General features: G+C 43.8%; 1 protein-coding gene across 1 annotated transcript in view; it reads left to right on the top strand.

Annotated features, from left to right (window-relative positions):
• adamts16 (ADAM metallopeptidase with thrombospondin type 1 motif, 16) overlaps positions 1 to 20,726 on the top strand; it is a gene marked incomplete at both ends in the record, with an annotated part of 179,072 nt that overhangs the window by 119,385 nt on the left and 38,961 nt on the right. The window contains 2 exons of the mRNA XM_083648904.1: positions 7,969 to 8,117; positions 19,007 to 19,179. Of these exons, the coding sequence (XP_083505030.1) occupies positions 7,969 to 8,117; positions 19,007 to 19,179 (322 nt within the window). The remainder of the gene's footprint in view (positions 1 to 7,968; positions 8,118 to 19,006; positions 19,180 to 20,726) is intronic.

The following is a 20,726-nucleotide window of genomic DNA, read 5'->3' as shown; positions in this document are numbered from 1 at the left end:
CGTAGCTTCAGCAAGGCGTCAGCGTGGCACGCGCGCGGGTGGTGTGAACGGCTTCGCCGGTTAACAAGGACGCCGAAATGAAACTTGTGGGTACAGCGTAGGTACAGCTTTGGTTGAGCGTTGCTTCGGCGTGCTGTGTGAATGGGGGCTAATGCTAATAGCGTTAGTAGCGCTGAAGCGAGTGTCACATGTGCTGCTAGTGGCTCCGTCAGCAGTGCAAGTGTGGAATCCACAAACAAACGACGCAAAACAGTGCGCAAATACAACTCCAGTTACATTAAGTTAGGATTCAGCTGCGGTGGGACGGAGGAAAAGCCCAGGCAACAGTGTGGGCTGAGCAGGAGAGTTTAATAGAGTTGTCTTGTGACGAAACACTGAAGCCTGCTTTCAGAAAGTTGTTGGACTTTTGGATAAAGCAACACAGAGAATACCCTGCCCTCTCTGACAAAGCTGTGTGCTTTCTCCTTCCTTTTGCGACCACATATCTGTGCAAGAAAGGCTTCTGTTCACTTGCTGTGTGTGTGTGTGTGTGTGTGTGTGTGTGTGTGTGTGTGTGTGTGTGTGTGTGTGTGTGTGTGTGTGTGTGTGTGTGTGTGTGTGTGTGTGTGTGTGTGTGTGTGTGAGAGAGAGAGAGAGAGAGTGTCTTTGAAGTACATTTGCTGAAATAAAGTTCTGAATTTTCTCACTTGCTGTGTGAGAATGATACGGTTATGTTCTCATTTACTGAGGTGCATTGTATGAGAATTGTGTGGAAGAGTTTGCTAGTTCTAGTGCTGTGTGCGCCAAAAAAATCTTCTGTGTAGCTAACATTAGCTAGCTAGAGCCTGATAACATGAGGTGACTAACGTTAAAAAGTTACATAGTACATAAAACAAAACGTTGATGCAGACAACTAGTTATCCTATACACAACTTGAACGGGGGGACAATAAAAATGTGGCACCTATCCTGTTTACCGGTACATGTTCCATTTCCGATGTCTAGGGCGGAGTGTACTGTAGGCGGAGTCTAGGTGTAGGCCGGAATCAGAGGAGAGGTGTAATTCAAGTATAATGGGAACCATGGCTCTTCTCCTCGGGAAGAGCCTGGTGACGCAACTTTACCAGTAGGTTTGATGAGGTACGTGAGTGTAAAAAGGGATAGTTCAGTTTTTTTATGTGTGGTTGTATGAGGTACTTGCATACAGTACAGTGTACTATGTAGTGTAGAAGTTTACTTGGAAAGATGTCATGTATACCCTGTTTTTAGCTGAAATCTGAGCCAGGTGCTCGAGCTATAAAAAGGGATATACAAAAAAGCCTCACCAACTCCCCCCGCAAACCCACTACCTCCTCCTGAACCATTGACAGTAAACATATGGACCAACTGAGCTTATTGGGTTTGACACAGCAAAATTAAGCCCACTTCCTGATATTGTTTGATTCCGTTTGATTGGATGAATGGATTTTCCTGGAGCATTGTGGGATATCTGTTCAAATCTGGAGCCGCGAATACAGGAAGGGGCGTGAGCGTGGACGGGACTCGGAGGAGTGTCCAAATTGCTCTCTGAAAAATGTCCTCACAGCAGCCACAACAGCCATCTTGTTCAAGTTGTTGTCCCCGCTAGCTTACGCTTGCTAACAAATGTTGCTAACGTTAGTTGCTATTGCTAGCCTTGCTCCATTGCTCTCACAGTGCATACAGTAGTCTATGCTAGCTGCTTGGGTAAATTTTAGTCAGACGAAAAAGCCAGAGAGTATTATTTCCTCCAGACCTCACGTCACCAGTCTGCCACTTGCATCTTCCTATCTTCCACAAAATCGAGGTAATCTTATTTTCTAACGTAAAAGCATAGCAGGACATTAACGCTACATGTCCATTTGTCATTACAGGAGGACTAACGTTAGAGTAGCAGAAGTTAACGTTATACAACGTTAAACAGTATTGCATGCTGCACAGATTCGGATGTAGATGGAAAACAAACCCAGTTCTGTTTTTCCTCTTTGAGATGTCGGCAGAGCATAATATACTCATCTACGTATATCTATCTAGCTAACGTTAGATCAACTGTATCAATCAATGAGGGGGAACAATGGCGTTAAACTCCTCTGGATAGTTTATCCACCTCTGCATTTACAGTATTTACCAATCACACGTAGTGTTGGGTAAGCAAACGTTAACGTTATACAGTGATTACTACAGTTATACAGGGATTAACAGTGTCATTCGTTTCTTCAAGGGGTGGCCGTCCAGTACCAGTGATGTGGACACACAACAGAGGATCAAATGATTTGTGAAGTTCAAAGCTATAATATTCTGTTCTTTTGAGATTATAACGCTAAACTGCATGTTACTGATTATCAGTTGTTTCAACATAGGATATTGCAATAACACACAAGCCAAATGCTGACATGAGAGATTTGCTTTGAACAATGAAATATGGTGATATCTGGTGGTCTGAAATTACTCTCTCTAGCTCGGCTAACTGGCTCATATTGTGTCATATTATTGTAACATCTGAATTGGCATTTCATAACTTTATAATAGCCTAATGTTACTGTATAGCCTGGATGACGTTAGCTAATGCTACCCAGCCTTCCATTGGCATATGCTGCCTTTAGCTTGTGGTATTATGGTACAGTAATATTGTCTAGCTGGCTAGCTAGACAGACAAGTTTATCTGAAATCAGGGTGACAAGATCCCTGCTGCTAGCTTGTCTGCCTTTCTGTGTCACAGAGTATCTAGCTTGTTTACAGTATCTTAACAGACTGCATTACATGCTACAACCATGCAAATACATTTCGATATAATTCAAACAATGGTTCCTTTCCCATACCATGGTGGGCTGGACTGTACAGTATTGCTGTGAAAAAGTTACATTTGATTGTGTCAAGTGTTACACGTTATATTTTTAACTGGGCTTTGCGGAATTACCTCAACACAATTGTGTATCAGCTTTAAATGTCCAATATATACAGCATTAAACAAACGACCAGCAGCATTCAAATGTGCAAAAACGTTATATTTATTGAAATGTGGTGATCTCATGTCACATTACATAACGTTATGCCCAAATGGTCTACTGCCCAGAAGTGTCAATTTACATGTATGGTAGGGAATTATTTTCATTATGTTAAAATTAAATCATTAAATCATAATCACAATGCTATGAAGACATTAGCTAATCACCACAGAGCTGCACAGACCAGTTTATCAGATAATCTCGCCGTAAAATGTGTCTAGGTGATCAGCTCTGAAGCCCCGGCTTGTATGGTCGCTGCCCATCCGCTAAAATCCGATTTCGATATAGGTGTTATTTTGATAAATTGACCTCATAACGGGGATCTATACTGTGTGTCTACTAACATCATTAAAATATCATAAAGATAACGCTGTTTCTGGTAGTTTACTTTTAATCCATGGCTACGTTGCTAGGCTAGCTAGCCTGCCTTGGCAACTGGCTGTGTTGTGGTTGGGATCATCTGGTTTGCTGTGGCTGGTGTCAATCAAGGAAACCTTGCCCCAAAAGTTAGTCTTTTTGTGTCACCTCTTTTACTCGAAATGGGACCATAATTTAGAAAACGGAGCCCATGAGAGCATGAAAAAGACTTGAAATTGTTTATTCAGACCATAAACCCATTCGGAAAATGTTTATTTAAGACACAGACCGAGAGAGAAGTCGCCTCATTTTTCCATTGAGGCCAATGTACTTATTGTCACTTCTGGACCATGATGCGTGCCCCTCCAGCCTTTCGAGAGAATGAAATTTCAGGACTGGCTTCATAAATTTCCCCAGTTCCCCAGTCCCCACTGGTCTGGGGACGGCTGACGTCCTGGGGGGGAATAATGGGGTCGTAGGGGAAGAGCCCCCCCTGTTGTAACACAGGGTCGATGGGCTTGTCCCCCCAGTTTAAAACCTGCTGCTCGGGTAGGACCGGGGAGCCCTGCTCGTCAGGTAGCTCTCTTTTTATTTTTTTAGCTAACCCGCCAACAAGCCTCGCCGACTGTACCAGAATTAGCGGGAGTTAACCGTGTAAGCTGGCTAATTACAGTAGCTTGCAACGGTGAAGATGCTGGAGTGCTACAAGCTAGCTGCTAGCTGCACGAGACAACTAGCTAGCTATCTATCTAACGTTACTCCAGCCGGAGAAACGCGCGCGCTCTAACGCTAGTAGCTGGCGCCTAAAGTACCTAGCAACAGAAGTAACCGCACGGATGCAAGCTAGCTATCTGTGACAACTGTGCTAATTAGCCCGTTGTTCTAGTGCTAACGGTACAAGCTATTGTGCACGTATGCAACCTAGCTAAGAGTTTTGAGTGCAGACCTGAGTCAGCGCCCAAGCCTAACACAACGTTACCCCAGCCGGGGAAACGTTCACATGAGCTGCACGGCGGCAGCTAAACAACAGTTAACAATGAAAGACACTCTTAGCTTTGGATGGCTTGATCCGATGCCGCTGGTGAAGAGTACAGGAACGGGTCCCCGAATCCTGATTTATCTCGTCCACGCGAACCTCTTGAGGTGGGCAAATCAACCGGAGCGAGTCTATTTATCCAAGCTATGAAGAGCGCTAATTTCAGAGCTAACCGCGGAGCTTAAGAAAACGACGTCCTCACACTGGCTGGAAGAAACGAAGAGTGGCGGACCCTGGGCTGACTGGCCGTGACGTAGTCACGGGGGTGAGGTGGGTGGCCCAGTCAGCCCCAGGGGGGCACCACGTCACCTAAAGGGGCGTGGTCAGGTTTTAATGTAAAGTAATTTTTGGAGCAAAAATGACAGTCTTCCATAGTGCTGCGTACGCAGCGAACTAGGCACTAGTGAGAGCTTGAGTTCGAAACGAAGTAAAACTGACATCTCTGATCATCTCCCAGTTTTTTAAATCATCCATAACAATGATAATGTTAACATCAAGCATAATACCAGTGAACAGGTGATACCCAAACACCGCAAGTTTACTAAGCACAACATGGATTCATTCAAATCCATGATCAGTGGTGTTTCCTGGAATTATACTTTCAAGTCGCATGATGGCAATGATGCCTATCAGTCATTCCAAAAGCTTTTTAATTCTGTCTTTGATAAATGTTTTCCATTAATTTCTCCTAAATCGAAGAATACTTCATTGAAAACAAAACCCTGGTTTACTAAAGACCTCAGAAAAAGTATTACTAGAAAAAATAAATTATACAAAAAATCGATTATAAGTCCCACACCTCTAAATGTGGAAACTTATAAAAAATTTAAGAACAAATTCATAATTTCTTTAAGAAAGGCAAAAAAGAAATATTTCTCTGACAAATTTACTGAAGCTCTGAATGACATCAAGACAACTTGGGGCATAATTAACCAACTGCTAAACCGTAAAACAGCGCCACTTGCTGTTGTTTCTGAAATGGTAGGAAGAGTTGGAATTCTTCTTGACCCAAAGGAGATAGCAGATGGTTTCAATGAGTTATTTGTAAATATTGGTGTTTCTCTAGCATCAAACATTAGAGATTCTCATGAGAACCCTTGTAACTTCATAAAAGGTCAGTTTTCTTCTTTGTGCAACTTTCATCCTCCCTCTGCTAAAGAAGTGCGTGAAATAATCTTGCATCTAAAGAAGGGCATGATGGAATAAGATCCATTCTCCTAAAAGAAACAATTGATTACATAATTGAACCTTTAACTTACATCCTCTCATTGTCCTTACAATCTGGAGTTATTCCTCAGGATCTAAAAATTGCCAAAGTCATTCCACTTTATAAATCAGGTGATCCTAAAGATTTTGGTAATTACCGTCCTATATCGATTCTCCCTTGCTTCTCAAAAATCTTAGAAAAACTGGTGTATACTAGGATCTCAAACCACCTTACTGTAAACAATATCTTATACCCACACCAATATGGTTTTCGAAAATGTTACTCCACTGAGCATGCTTTATTACAATTAGTTAATAATATATCTACAGCATTGGATGACAAGAAATTTGCTCTTGGTGTCTTTCTTTATCTATCCAAAGCTTTTGATACCTTTAATCATGGAACTTTAATCTCCAAACTAAATAGATATGGGGTTGATGATGTTGCTCTCCTGTGGCTCTCCAACTACTTATCTGATAGAGAGCAGTTTGTTTATATTAATGGTAGCTCTTCCAAGAAATCAAAGATTGTCTGTGGGGTTCCTCAAGGTTCTATTCTTGGTCCTTTGTTATTTTTGATTTACATTAATGATTTAGCCTCCTCTTGTAATCATCTTCTCCCAATCCTTTTTGCCGATGACACCAATCTTATACCCTCACATCACAACTTTAAATCTCTGATCCAGTGTGTCAATGCTGAATTGTCTATTGTCTCTAAATGGTTTGAGTTAAATAAGCTTACTCTTAATGTTTCTAAATGCAACTTCATGATCTTTGGCAATAAAAACAAATATTATGCCACAGAGGATGCTACAGTATTTATAAATGGAAAGCAAATTCCTCAAGTATTAAATACAAAATTCCTAGGTGTTATAGTTGATTGTAATCTAACCTGGAAAGATCATATTAATCCTGTATGCAGTAGATCCATGAAAACTATTGGAATATTGAGAAGGGTGCTCCCATTTATCCACTCAACTTCATATCTCACTTTATACTACAGTCTTCTTTTTCCTTATCTCAACTACTGCAATATTGTTTGGGCTGCAACCTTTTCTTCATACACTAGTAAATTACTCCTTATTCAGAAGAGATTCCTAAGAATAATTTCTCACTCTGAGTATTGTGAACCCTCTGCTCCACTTTTCAGACAGTACTCTTTATTGACAATTGACAAGTTAAATATTTACCAAACATGCATATTTATCTTCAAAATTCTGAACTGTAAGCAAACTCTTCCAGTGTCACTACTCAACCTCTTTAACCTCTCTTCTGACTTTCATTCATACCAAACCAGACATCGAGACAATTTTTATTTACCATACTGCAGAACATCTAAACATCAATATTGCATTACTTTCAGAGGTCCCCAGCTCTGGAATAACCTGTCCCTGCCACTCAAAACAATTACATCCTTGACATCCTTTAAGAAACTCCTTAAAGAGCATCTCATATTGTACTGACCATCTGTATGTTTCTCCTTTCATATTTTATTTTCTATTAACCGCAACCTTAATTGTCAATGTAATTATTGAATTGGTTATGTAATATTGAATTATCCTGAATTCTTGTGTTTGTTTTGATTATACATATTTATTTCTTTTTTTTTTCTTTTTTTTTCTTTTCTTGTTAAATTGTCTTTCCTATAAACTGTAGAAATTAATGTTTTATCATGGGAGAGGGCTCTGAATAAGCCCACTGGGCTTCCTTTCTCTCCCTGCACTGTCTTTTATTTATTTTTGTGTTCTTGCTTGCCTTTTTTTCTGTATGGTGCTAATAAAATCAAATAAAATCAAATAAAATCAAATAAAATCAAATGTAAATTCACTGCTTATTTAACACCTATTTAACTTAGACTGTCAATTTAATGTAAATTCAATGTAAACTCATATTTAACTCAGACTGTAAATTCATGTAAATTCACTGCCTATTTAACGCCTATTTAACTCGGTCTGTAAATCTCATGTAAATTCAACGTAAATTAATATTTATTATCCACGGAACACTCCTCCACTCATGTACATCTTGTATCTCCGGGCTTGTGGGGATTTATTATGAGACATTCCATGGGTCTCAATGGGTTTTTCTACTGGTCAAATAAAGGATAAATAAATTATATATATATGTATACACACACACATATGGTTATATATATATATATATATATATATATATATATATATAGGTGGGGTGTTTTGGACACTTTTTCTGACAGGTTGCTTGTGTGTGTGTGTGTGTGTGTGTGTGTGTGTGTGTGTGTGTGTGTGTGTGTGTGTGTGTGTGTGTGTGTGTGTGTGTGTGTCTGTGTGTGTGTGTATGTGTGTGTTTGTGTGCCTGTGTGGGTCTGTGTGCGCACGTGCTCACGCAGTGGTGTCGGCGGGGCCAGTGTGTGAAGCAGGGTGACGAGGGTCCCAGGCCGCAGCATGGCCACTGGGCCACATGGTCCCCCTGGGCCGCCTGCTCGCGGAGCTGCCAGAGCGGAGTCACCTACCGAGACAGACAGTGCAACAACCCCCGGTAGAGAAACACAAACACAAACACGCGCATGCGTACACGCACACACACAGAAGCCTTATCAAGAGACATTCAGGGCTCTATCATCGCAAAGGCGGTAATTTTGCGTTAGCGCCCGTTTTGCGCTGGAATAGCGTCACGCAAAGCCCTAATTGTGTCGGCCCGCTGCACTTGGCGCCATCTCGGGCAAACCTCCATATAGGCGTGTTAATGCCCAAAACAGTATTCACAGGTGTGAGATCATGTCCACCCCCCTTAAACGCCACAGTGTCAGATCTGTGACAGCAGCTTCTTTCTTGCTGAGTGGGCAAGTAGAGGAGTGAGAGAAAAGTGCCTTTTGTCCTGACGAATGCCATAGCGCCGAAACGCATAGGCAACCACACTTTTTCCTACTTTTCCTTCCTTCTATCTCCCTCAACGAGTGTCGCCTTGGATGCGCTTGAGACCACCACACTGTACAAGTAAGTGGCCTCTGGCACTATATTATTCAATTTTTCCCTTACCAAGAGCACCTCGGATACAAACAAACAAACAAACAGACACACATACGACAGAGCACGCCAACTCCCCTTTTTTCAACATACAGTATAATGTAATCTGAAAGATGAAAGTTCTAAAAGAGTCACCTTAATGTTTCTCACTCACTCATTCCCCCTCTCCTTCAGGTGCCCTGCATCTACATGAGCTTTCGCTAATCCAATCACAGTTGGCCACATCCTTCCCATTCAGCCAATCACAGCTTTAGCGGCAACCTTTAAGAGCTGTTCCCTTCTCATGCTCTGTCTGCTATCAGTGTGCTGCAACTATACAACTCTGCTGTGTCCACGGCTGGACTGCAATGTATTCTTACCGGTGCGATGGCCGGCGGGCCGCTCCCTAGTGGGCCGGTCAGGTTGGGGAAAAAGTATGTATTATGTATTTGATTGGGCCGGTAGCGGCCCAATCAACATTATCTGTGCTGTTTACAACAAGCTCTGTGGCCATTAGTATCTGTTTCTGGGTGTACGAGGCATACCTGAAGGCACCATGAGGGGCTCACCCACTCTTTACCGTGCAGAGCGAAGTAGACGCTCAATGGATTTTACGTGCAGATAGCGCGACTACGCTTCCTCAAAGTGCGGATGGCGTGACCGCAGTCCATTCAGGTGTCAATAATGAATGATTCTGGTCTCTGGAGTGGCCCTCTAACCAATCAACATTGGTCCACGTACAATTGGGCCAGCCCATAGCAACTGTTGGTTTTCGGTTTTTGAGCGACAGAAAAGTGGATTTTATGCAACAATTTGGATGCAACAACTAGGTGTCATTAAAAGAAGAGGATGTTTTACATCGGATAGCTCTTAACTTCACGTGAAGACTCAGGTAGGAGCCAGCATTTAGACCTAGACGTGAAAATGGCACAGTGTAAAATGGGAAATGCGTTACATTCGCCGGGCGCTAATGCGCTCAGTATGAGCCAGAAGCGCCCGGCGAGCGGGATAAAAGTTGTAACAGACTATGGGGAAAGATACATCAGACATATGGGAAATGTTTGTGTGGCTATATTATGTCCAAAGTAATCTACTCTATATTTTTTGGTTTTGAGTATACAAGTTTTAGTTTAGTTTTATAGTTTCACCTATACTGATTCCTAGTGGTAGGGAGGGACGCCAACATGACAACAATCAATACACTTGTATTTGCGTTAAAAAAAAATCAGTGTTGTTATGTTTAGTACTGTACTTACCGTAAAATACCAATTAGAAGCCGACTTCCAAATTGCCGCGGGTCCCATATATAAGCGGGGTCTGGATACATATTTTGTACATAAAAGCAGGTCCCAATTTGACGCCCGGTTAGTTTTTTCAATGTTTTCTTTTTACCTTTGCGACATCCTGTTGAATGCATCTCCCAAACACAACGAAGAAGAAAAATCGGATGAAGAAGACGAACAACGAGGAAACGAGGAACGAGGAAAAAAAACACATGCACGAAACTTGCTGATCAAAATTTGTTTTCCGTCAACATCTGATGATTCTGAAAATTGTGTAGGCATTTCCTGAAGATTTTTATACACTAAAACCGACATCTCTGGTGTAATAATTATTTTGAGAAATGTGCCTATGGTATGTTTCCCTGCCAGCGGGCATAGAAGTCGGCTTCTAATTGGTATTTCACCGCACACTGCAGCGGAGGAGGCAGCGCATGCAGCCAGCGGAGGAGGCAGCGCATGCAACAAATAATCTGCTCACATGATGATCATGTTCTCTCACCTTCAGCGGAGAAAGTTTAGTGGTAAATACCGGTCACAGTTCAGCTCAAATTTTATTTTATTTCATGTACAGGCCAGAACTGGCATGCAATGTGCTCTGCTGCGCTGAGAGGGAGGCGCGGCTCTCCCCATAGACAAGCAATCGTGTGGGGGGCTGTAGCCAACTCATTAAAATAAATGGTTTAAATAAACAATTTCATACTATTTACAATCTTTGCTGAGCAATATTTTTGTACAAAAATATTTAAAGCAGGTCCCAAACTGCCGCAGGTCCCATATTGACGCGGGGTCTGGCTACATATTTTGTCAATTAACGCCCGGGCTAATAATTGGTATTTTACGGTATGTCTATTTAATAAGTAAACGTTGAGTTCTCACTGGGCACGTTTATTCAATATGCTGCAACATCATTACGCCTAAAACCCCTAGACCGGGTCATAACATGTGGCTTTATAAGTAAATCCCCAACCCATGCGAGCAAAGCGAGCGCGAGCTCGAAAAATTGGGCCGATTCGAAATTGTGGGCCTGTCTGACACATGGCAGGTAGCTTTTTTGGTCCCAGTCCAGCCCTGGCTGTGTCTCTCATCTCATCTCATCTACGCCGTCATGCTGCTCGTATTTGCTCTGCAGTCACCCACAAGGAGCCCATTCACACTGGCATTTGCGTTCTTCATGGATTCTGTAGGGCAAGTCATGCTTATGCTTCATCATGTCATGTGTGCCATACGGCTTGCATGCGCCTACCTGTCAGTCCGTGCAGCCATGCTGATTTCCTCGGTTCAGTCCACATACTGCAAGTGCCGGACCACCGCGCCTCTGTTCGTCCGTCATGACTCCTGTCTCCACCTCCGTCGGTTCGTCTCTCGCCACGGCTTCAGCAAGCTTCTTCACTTCAAACGACAGCAATGCACTGCCGCAGAGAAAGCTGGTATCGATATTCCGCACAGTGGAAGCATCCGGGCAAACCCCTTGCTCTATTTAATCCAGCATTACCATCCGAGTCAAGTTCTCCGCTCAGAATCAACTCATTCAGAACTCAGCTCATGCATGGGATGCTCAATTAAAAAACATTATCAATGATTTGTTCAGCATTGCGTCATCATGCAGCACTTAGGACTTATGGAAGATGTAGTCCATCACTTCCCTCTATCAAAGTATTCCTCAACTCATCGCTCCGTCCAAATGAAGCATCGTTGAGATGAGTTCAGTCGTCCCTCAGTTCATCGGTTGATTATTACCATTAGTTCATACAGGAGCAGTGGGCAGCTGCAGTGAGCACCCAGGAACCAACTGCAGCTAATTGCAGTGCCTTACTCAGGGGCACGCCAGGACTATTACCCCTTTCTTATGTCCTGTCAGGAGCAGTAACCCTGGCATGCTCCACTTTGATGGCGAGAGAAGGCGGAACAACCAAGGGACCCCATGTGTTCATGGGGAGAACATCCTAATAATCCAGTCATTATGCATTAATTCTGTCTGCTTATCTAAGGTTCAGTTTATCAGTCTACAGCTGTTCATCTGCATCTTTCGTTGGTCAGCTCTGAAGTTGTGTAACGAGTTGTTTAATACTGATTCAGTAATTCATCACTGTTTCAATAGTTTGTTTCAGGTCTTCCCAGAATGACTCGGCTCTCAGCACCATGATTCAGTTCATTCAGTGCCATGATTCAATGATCCAGCGTCATGCAGCTACCGTGCAGTGCACTATCTTTATCCATGTTTATGCTCACCTCCACCATACTGTTGTCCACAGCCATGTTTGTCTCATCCAGGATCTCTCACTAAATGGTTCACAGTTCCAGCCATGTTGTTTCAGCAGCATCTCACACTAATTCTGCTTTCTCACAGCTCCTCCAGCCTCAATTGACGCATCCCAATCAATTGCTTGTCCTCATTCAGCAGTCACAATCAGGCATTCAGCATTTAACTCTGTACTGTTCAGTCAGCTCAGTTAGCATTCAGTTCATCTATCCAGGGGCATCACAAACATGCTTTTCAGATTGCAGATTGGCATGTTCTGAGACCTTGATTCCTCCCAGTTATTACCTTTGGGGGGGTTATTACCCTAAATTAGCTGCAATCTCAATCTACTCAGGTGTGCGACCTGTAGTCATCGTGGCTAAATCCATTGCAGTATTCAGTGTCTTCAACATTAGCTCAATTGGCTAAAGTTCTGCAGCAGCTCTCTACCTGACATCAGGCTTAATTATATTACAAGATATTGGGCCCAGCTGATTTGTCTTAGCATCACTGGCCGTGCTTTTGGTGCAAGCAGGCCATTGTACTTAGCTTGTGGCTATTCCATTTATTGGGTATTTCCCTGCCTCCAGCTCAACGGATGCTTTTTCAAGTGTTACTCTTTCCCTCAAAGTCATAGCGTTAGACCAGGGGTGCCCACACTTTTTCAGCTTGCGAGCTACTTTTAAAATGACCAAGTCAAAGTGAGCTACCAAGCATATTTATTTATATATATATACACTGAGTATACAAATACATTATGTTGGTGTACCTTGCATAACTGCATGAGAGGGCACAATACAACATACATTTGTATTGTATTTTTTTTTTTTACATTTTTACATTTCTTTTTTGCATTTTTACATTACAGTAGGCTACATTTTTGGTCATTACCTTGCTTACTACTCTGATGACTTGCACTGAATGGAATCAGCCAGGGTTGCATAGTCCGGGCAGTAGCTGCTGATAGCCATCCTTAAGCAGACTTCCAAATGTTCATCAGTCATGGTGGAACGGTATTTGGATTTGATGATCTTCATGTGGGAAAAGGCTGACTCACATAAGTAGGTGGAGCCGAATAATGCGGTCAAGAAAGTAGCACATTTTCTAATGTTTGGGTACCTTTCCTCTGTGAGTAAGTTCCAGAACTGTCCATGAGCCCTGCTCTTTATCTGAATGTCAGCTTGTAGTGTCAACATCTCATCCTCCACTCCAGACGAGTCCAGGTGAAACAGCGTCGCAATTTTGGAAGAGAGTGAATCAACCTCAACATCCTCCCGAAATGGGTAACACATATATGTAGCGACTGGCTCGAGTAATGCAAAGTCTTGAAAGCGTCTGTCAAACTCTGACACAATTGTCCCAATCTGCTCTGTGTAACGTGCACTGTCAAGTTGCGCACATGCCTTCCTTTGCGTCTCCAGCTCTGACGCAAGGTTTTTGAAGTTCCCCAAATCATAGCGCTGCAGCTTTGAGGACACATGTTGCAATTTTCATTTGAAAGCATTAACGGAGCTCATCATATTGACCACAGTTTTGTCTTTTCCTTGCAGCTCTAAATTAAGGTCATTCAACATGTTGGTCAGATCGGTTAAAAATGCCATGTCTAGCAGCCACTGCGCGTCATTTAGTTGGTTGTATTCAACATGTTTAGTGACACGGAGAAACTCTTTTATCTCCGGACAGAGCTCTCGAAATCTCTGCAGGAATTTCCCCCTACTAAGCCATCTCACATCAGTGTGTAGCAACAACTCAGAATGGTCGCAGTCAGCCTTCTCCAGATGTGAACGGAAAAGTCGTCTTTGAAGAGATCTGGCTCGAATAGAACAGGCGATCTTCATTGCCACATCATTATCTCTTTCATGTTAAGCATTTTTGCGCATAACGCTTGTTGGTGTATTATGCAGTGATAATTGAGGAAGTCCGGGAAAGCATCGTCCTCCCTGCATTTGGCAATAAATCCATTTGAGCGGCCAACCATGGCGGGCGCACCGTCCGTGGTGATTGACACCAATTTGTACAGAGGGAGCTGGGTCTTCTCTATGAAGTTTTTGAAAGACTGGAAAATGTCCTCTCCCCGTGTGTGTTCTTTCATGGGCAGTATTGTTAACATCTCCTCTTTTGCAGTCATATCTGTAAACACCATCCGAATAAAAATGCACAACTGAGCGATGTCACTCACGTCTGTAGACTCGTCTAATTGCAGTGAAAAACAATCACAGTCCGCGATGTCCTTCTGAAGCTGCTGTGTCAAATCCTCTGCCATGACTTCACAGCGCCGTGTAACTGTACTTCTTGATAGCTGGAGAGCTTTGATTGAAGATAATATTTCAGGTTTGTTTTTAAAGTCCCGAAACAACGAGTCAGCTGCTTCAACGAATGCCTCTTTTACCATCTCTCCATCTTGGAAGGACTTCTTGTGCTTAATGATGGCGTGACTCACCCTGAACGATGCTTCGGTGGCTGCCTTAGCTTTTGAATTCACCTGTGTGAACAATGCCTGCTGTCCGGACAACTGTGATTTCAGTTCCTTCACCTTTTTATTTCTCAGTTCGCTTTTTGGAGGGAAGTCAGTGTCGTACGACCTGTGAACTGTCCGAAAGTGCCGCTCCACATTTCCCTTCTTTGGAGCAGCGATCGTAGCTTTGCAGATCAGACAAACGCACTTCGAAAATGACATCGTGAAAAAAAAGTCCCCTTCCCATTCTTGATGGAAGCTGTAAGTTTTTGGTTTCTTACTACTTGGTCCAGCTTTCGCACTCATCGTTAAATCAAGGCTAACTAGGTCAGCTCACCAGTGATTTGCAGCTAGCGCGCGGTTCACCAAACTTGGCTGCCACAGCGAGATCTGACTGTGACTGGCGCTCCTGTACGTCAATCAAGTGGCAAATGCCATAGTGAGGATGGATGATAGGCTGCTAACTTTGGCATGTGCAGTATAGATGAGATCTGACTGGCTACCTGTATGTCAATCAAGTGGCAAATGGGCCTATTAGCCTATCATCCATCCTCACTACGGCACTATGTAAATATATATATATATATATATATATATATATATATATATACGGTATATGTTTTTTTTTTTTTTTTTTTTCTCTCTTTTTTTTCCCCTCAATGCCTTCGTGATCGACCAAAATGCCTTCGCGATCGACCGGTCGATCGCGATCGACGTATTGGGCACCCCTGCGTTAGACTGTGTCATATTCGATTGTTACTGCTGTCAAAATGTGCTAGCGTAAGTCGCTTTGGATAAAAGCGTCTGTCAATGTAATGCTGTCTTCCCCTGCCTAATTCTCATTATTTCAGTAATAATTTGGGAAGCTAACCAAGTTTCCAACCCCTCTCGAGGAAGCTGCATCATACTGGTGGTGGTGTTCTGTGTGTCGCATCTGTTCTCCGCTTCATACCTCTATCAATGAAGGCTCACATTTCCTCATAATTGCACATGCTAAGATTTGCATGAGCTCAGTCTCAAGCGGTCCGCCGGGGCCACCTCACTCCCGTATTTCTGGTAATTGCACGTGTTAAGCAGAATCCGCTGAGATTCTCTACACTGCCCGCTGAGGTTCCTTCGCATTCGCATTCAGGCCGTGTGGCCACATCATCACCCTTCTCATTTCCTTGTAATCGCACGTGTTAAGCAGTTCCCACTGAGGTTCCCTACACAAGCTGGCTGCTGCGGCCATGTCACCTAACGCACAGGCTATCCCATTCATCTCTGTATCAGCTCACACATGAGCTCAAGGTCTATTGTGACCTCGCATCAGCTCTCATATCAGTTCAGGCTCCACCACGACCTTTGCTGTCTAATTTCTGTTATATTTTAGTAGACACATTCTGGTGCGAGGTAAAGAACCAGATCCTTCGCAGTGGTTCGTATGTGCCTCTCATTATTTTTTTGGGGGGGATATCCTATTCTACTCACGGCTTCACTACCCCCTCCACAATCACGATGACGTCAGCATGACGTCTCATGATGACGTCTCAGCATCGTGATGGAGTCTAATCGCCAAAGACTTTGAACTTTTCATAACCATTGAACATTCATAATCTCTGTTTATTCATAATCCTTGATCACATTGATCACAATCTGAAAGATGAAAGTTCTAAAAGAGTCACCTCAATGTTTCTCACTCACTCATTCCCCTCTCCTTCAGGTGCCCTGCATCTACCTGATTAAGGGGGCGTCGGAGCTTTCGCCAATCCAATCACAGTTGGCCACATCCTTCCCATTCAGCCAATCACAGCTTTAGCGGCAAACTTTAAGAGCTTTTCCCTTCTCATACTCTCTCTGCTGTCCTTTCAGTGTACTGCAACCCTCCTCCACCCCATTCTCCTCCAGATCGGAGCCCTTCTTATTTAAGAGTTCTTCACCACCACCATTCTAGAGAAAAAGTAGAGACACGCACATCCAAATCTGAATAGGGCAGGTGCAGAGCTCAAGGCAGAAACTGACAAAAGAAAAAGAAAGCTCGCACACTGCAAGGCTCCAAGTTGAGTGTATTTATTTTACACCAGTGGTAACGTTTCGGGCAGCACCCTGCCCTTCCTCAGACAAACTGACATAAGAAAGACGGCATCTTTCAAAACCCAACTTGGAGCCTAGCAGTGTGCAAGCTTTCTTTTTCTTTTGGATATCCTATTCTACTCACGGCTTACCCTGCCTCAGCAAACAGTGAAAACAGGGAATGTCTAGGATTTTTCTAGAATATTTAGGATTTGGGTTGCAACTAATGTCTCCTACTTTTTGAGGCTTACAATTAGTCAGATAAGACCCTAAATTACATTATTGGAAGGTTTGGGGCATTTTACTTACCAGGGTCTTTAAGGTTTGTCATTAATATGGTGAACATCGATGTCTCGCTTCCGCATTTACTGTAGTCTCTCACTCAGACAGATAGACAGACAGTCAGTCAGCCAGCTAGACAGACAGTCAGTCAGCCAGCTAGTCAGACAGACAGACAGACAGACAGTCAGTCAGCCAGCTAGTCAGACAGACAGACAGTCAGTCAGTCAGTCAGCCAGCTAGTCAGACAGACAGACAGTCAGTCAGTCAGTCAGCCAGCTAGTCAGACAGACAGACAGTCAGTCAGTCAAGAGGCCTATCCCAAACGCAAGGGCCTCCTCTATATCTCACTATATGCCAAGATCCTGTCAAGTGGCGGGCTAAATTAGACATAGACTGATTAGAGAGACAGAGAGAGAGAGAGGAGGGCATGGAGACAGATGAAGAGAGAGAGGGAGGGAGGGAGGGAGAGGAGGAAAGCGGGGTGAAGACAGAGATAAAGAAAGACAGAAGAGAGAGATCAGATCAGTGATGTGTGATTGGAAACTTAAAGAAGAGTAATTATCCTGAGTGAGGGATTTGTCAACAAAGCCCGGGGATATACACCTGTGAATGGAGAGGCCTCCACAAGCACGCACGCACACACACGCACACGCACACACACACACACACACACACACACACACACACACACACACACACACACACACACACACACACACACAGCCATGCATGCATACATGTATTAATCATGCACTAACATGACGACCCTAAGTCCCACCCCCCTGTACTGTTGCTAGGTACTGTAGGTCAAACTTTTAGCCTACAGCTGACAGTCAAACACTGGTGTCAAACAAACATTAAAGACCCTGGCAAGCAAAATGCACCAAAGCCTTCCAACTATGTCATTTACTGTCTTATGTGACTAATTGTAAGCATCAAAAAGTTGACATTAGTTTCAACCCAAATCCTAAATATTGCCATTTCCATGTTTTTACTGTTTGCTGAGGCTGAGGTTGGACTGGGTGGTGCTTAGGGCTCATTATGTTACAACTGTTCCCGGCATAAAAAATTAATCAATCTCATTCTCAGTTGTGTGAGTGAGATTTTAAAATGCTGCCCCCTCCTCCCCAGCTTCAGATGATACTCGCACATTTGCTGTCATTCGGCATTTGCCAGTCCAGGGACTGTGACTCGCTATTGGGCTCCAGGAACCCCCCCCGACATTCCAGCACAACCGTTGCCGAGTGCTCACATTCGGACTGCGGGTTGAGGAACGGGCCGGGATGCAGCCTTGAGCTCCAGGGAGACAAATCCGATTTCTTTAAATGCGTGTTTCAAAATTCTGATCGCAGTTCTTTCTATGTACATTAAACACATTATGGTCATGTTTTTGTATCTGTTGGTGAGCTATTTTCGATTATTTTTACGACATTTTTGGGTCTCGTGGAAAGAACAGACTCAATGTGGAAATCACTGTCTGAGCGAGCGGAGTGGAGCTGCCTTGCTGCTCAATCAATTACATCTCTCGTCTCACACAATATACGTCATGCCAACACTAACATGCGTGGCGGGAGAGACGGCATTTATGCGAATGGTTGTGTGTAGTCTTTCTGATTTATAACTTAGACAGTTTTAACTTGACAACATAAACATTCTAAATTGCCCCTAGCTTACTTCATGTTGCAGCATTTGCTAATACAATAGCTGGCAGGAAATAAGCTAAGGTTTCAAACTGTTCCCTAGCAACACAATTCCATGAAAACCGTCTATAGTGTAACAGTTTTATGACAAACTGCGTCTTTCTTGACTTGAAAAGTTATCTTTGAAATTGACAAACATATGTGTTGGCACAATTCAAATGGGATCAAAACAATAATTGTCTCTCGCCATTCACCACCATTCATATTTTTCCTGATGCTGGTTCGTGTAGGGCCCGACCAGAAGGGGTGGGACTTTGGTTCTCCATTTTGTCTCTCATACCATCATGTTGCATTTGGAATGGAACGTGCAATGTGTTTTGATGGAGATGTTCAGTAACTCCATACTAAGTCCATATATCTGGACAGATTCTTGGTGATGAAAACATGACTCTCCGTGACATATTTTCCTAGACCTGCCTACGGAGGGAAGTACTGTGAGGGCTCTTCCAGGTCATACAAACTGTGTAACACTGAGGACTGCCCCCCCAGCACCTTGGACTACAGAGCGCAGCAGTGTGCTGAGTTCAACAGTAAACCGTTCCGAGGATGGTACTACACCTGGAGGCCTTACACTAGAGTGGACGGTGAGATTCAATTCTTTCCATTTGTTATTAGTTATTCGGCAGGCATTTCATGCCTTTTTCTTTTCAAATTGTCCGTGTCTTCTATGCCTTACCTCCCAGATCAAGATGTGTGTAAGCTGTACTGCTTTTATGGGCTCTATCTTCCCAAAAGCGCAAATTTAGCATTTGCGCTCGTTTAACGCCATGCACAATGCAAATTGGGGGCGGACACAAGCACATGCCTGTGATAATTGTACATGGGCATTGGCTGCCGCATGCCAAAGCAGGCGTTTCAGCACTAAAATGTGGGATAGATGGCATTATCCTATTGTCAGCAGCGCGCAATTACTTTGCGCTAAGAGCTTTGAAAAGGACCTCTTACGAGCAAATACCTCGCTGCAGTGGGAGCGCAGCCGTAATCTCCATGTAGCGCAGCGCAGTGGAAAGTGGAATTCCTTTTGGATATGTCATTACGCACAGCCTTGCCACGCCAAGACATCAAATTATGCTGCTAAAATTGGGTATTAGCAGATAATTCAGTGAGGCAATCAACTATAACTCACTGAGAAACTTTTATCACATCGCAAAGAGGGAAATGAATTGAGAAAACTTGTTGGACAATAGACATAGGCTATTTACCTTCATAACCGGGAGGGTCGTTGGCACCACAGACGATCTGTCAATAAGCTCTCTCTGTCCCCGCACGAGTGAGTACACTCTATTATGCATGGAGAGAATGACAGCATATTGCATGCCTCGCGCAAACAGCCATTGCGAGACGGGAATCTGATTGGTTTTGATTTACGTAATGCCCAGCATTGCCTGGCCACGCCTGTGAATGATTCTGGTAGTTAAGACTGCCCCAATCATATTTGCGCAGGCATTTTGGGGCGCAGATGATTTTGGCACGGCTCTAATTTGCGTCTGCGACACGTGCCGTGAACATTTCCGCATCCCGGCCGAGAATTGCATCCCCAACATATGTCGGGGCTGTTTTAACTTAGAAATCAGGGAGGTCACGTCTACCAGACAATTATATCACTTTTGAACAGTTACATTTCTGTATAAATCATTACAATATGCTCCCGTGCCGGCGCTGGGGTGCAAAACTCGGCATAACACCTGGCGGACGGCGCAAGGCGGACTGCTATCTTCCCTGCCTTAAGGCACACGCAAACAGGTGCGCAAGCGCTATTAGGGGATAGCGCCTGTTGGAGGATAGGGCCCTATGTCTTACCTCCCAGATCACCGCCCGGGTGGGGTCGTCAAAAGGGCCTTTCTGTGTGGAGTTTGCATGTTCTCCCCGTGCCTCCCAGGGGTTTCCTTCATATAGGAACCCCCTTCACCAAAACATGCAATATCCCGGTTGCTAATATGGTTCCTCCTCTGGTCGTTAAGGGCGCCTGTTCAGAGGGAGGGGAACTGGTTGGAATAGCGTGATCCTCCCACGTGCTATGTCCTACCGGTGAAGCTTCCCCTGTCAGGTGAAAAGAAGCGGCTGGCTAACTGCCCATGTCTCGGAGGAAGCATGGAGCCAGTTTCGGCTCTCCCCAGATCGACAGAGGGTG

The sequence above is a fragment of the Poromitra crassiceps genome (assembly GCF_964638095.1).
Source record: "Poromitra crassiceps genome assembly, chromosome: 1".
NCBI lineage: Eukaryota > Metazoa > Chordata > Actinopteri > Beryciformes > Melamphaidae > Poromitra > Poromitra crassiceps.
Note: the sequence above shows the minus strand (reverse complement) of the source record. Positions and strands in the feature narration are given on the sequence as shown.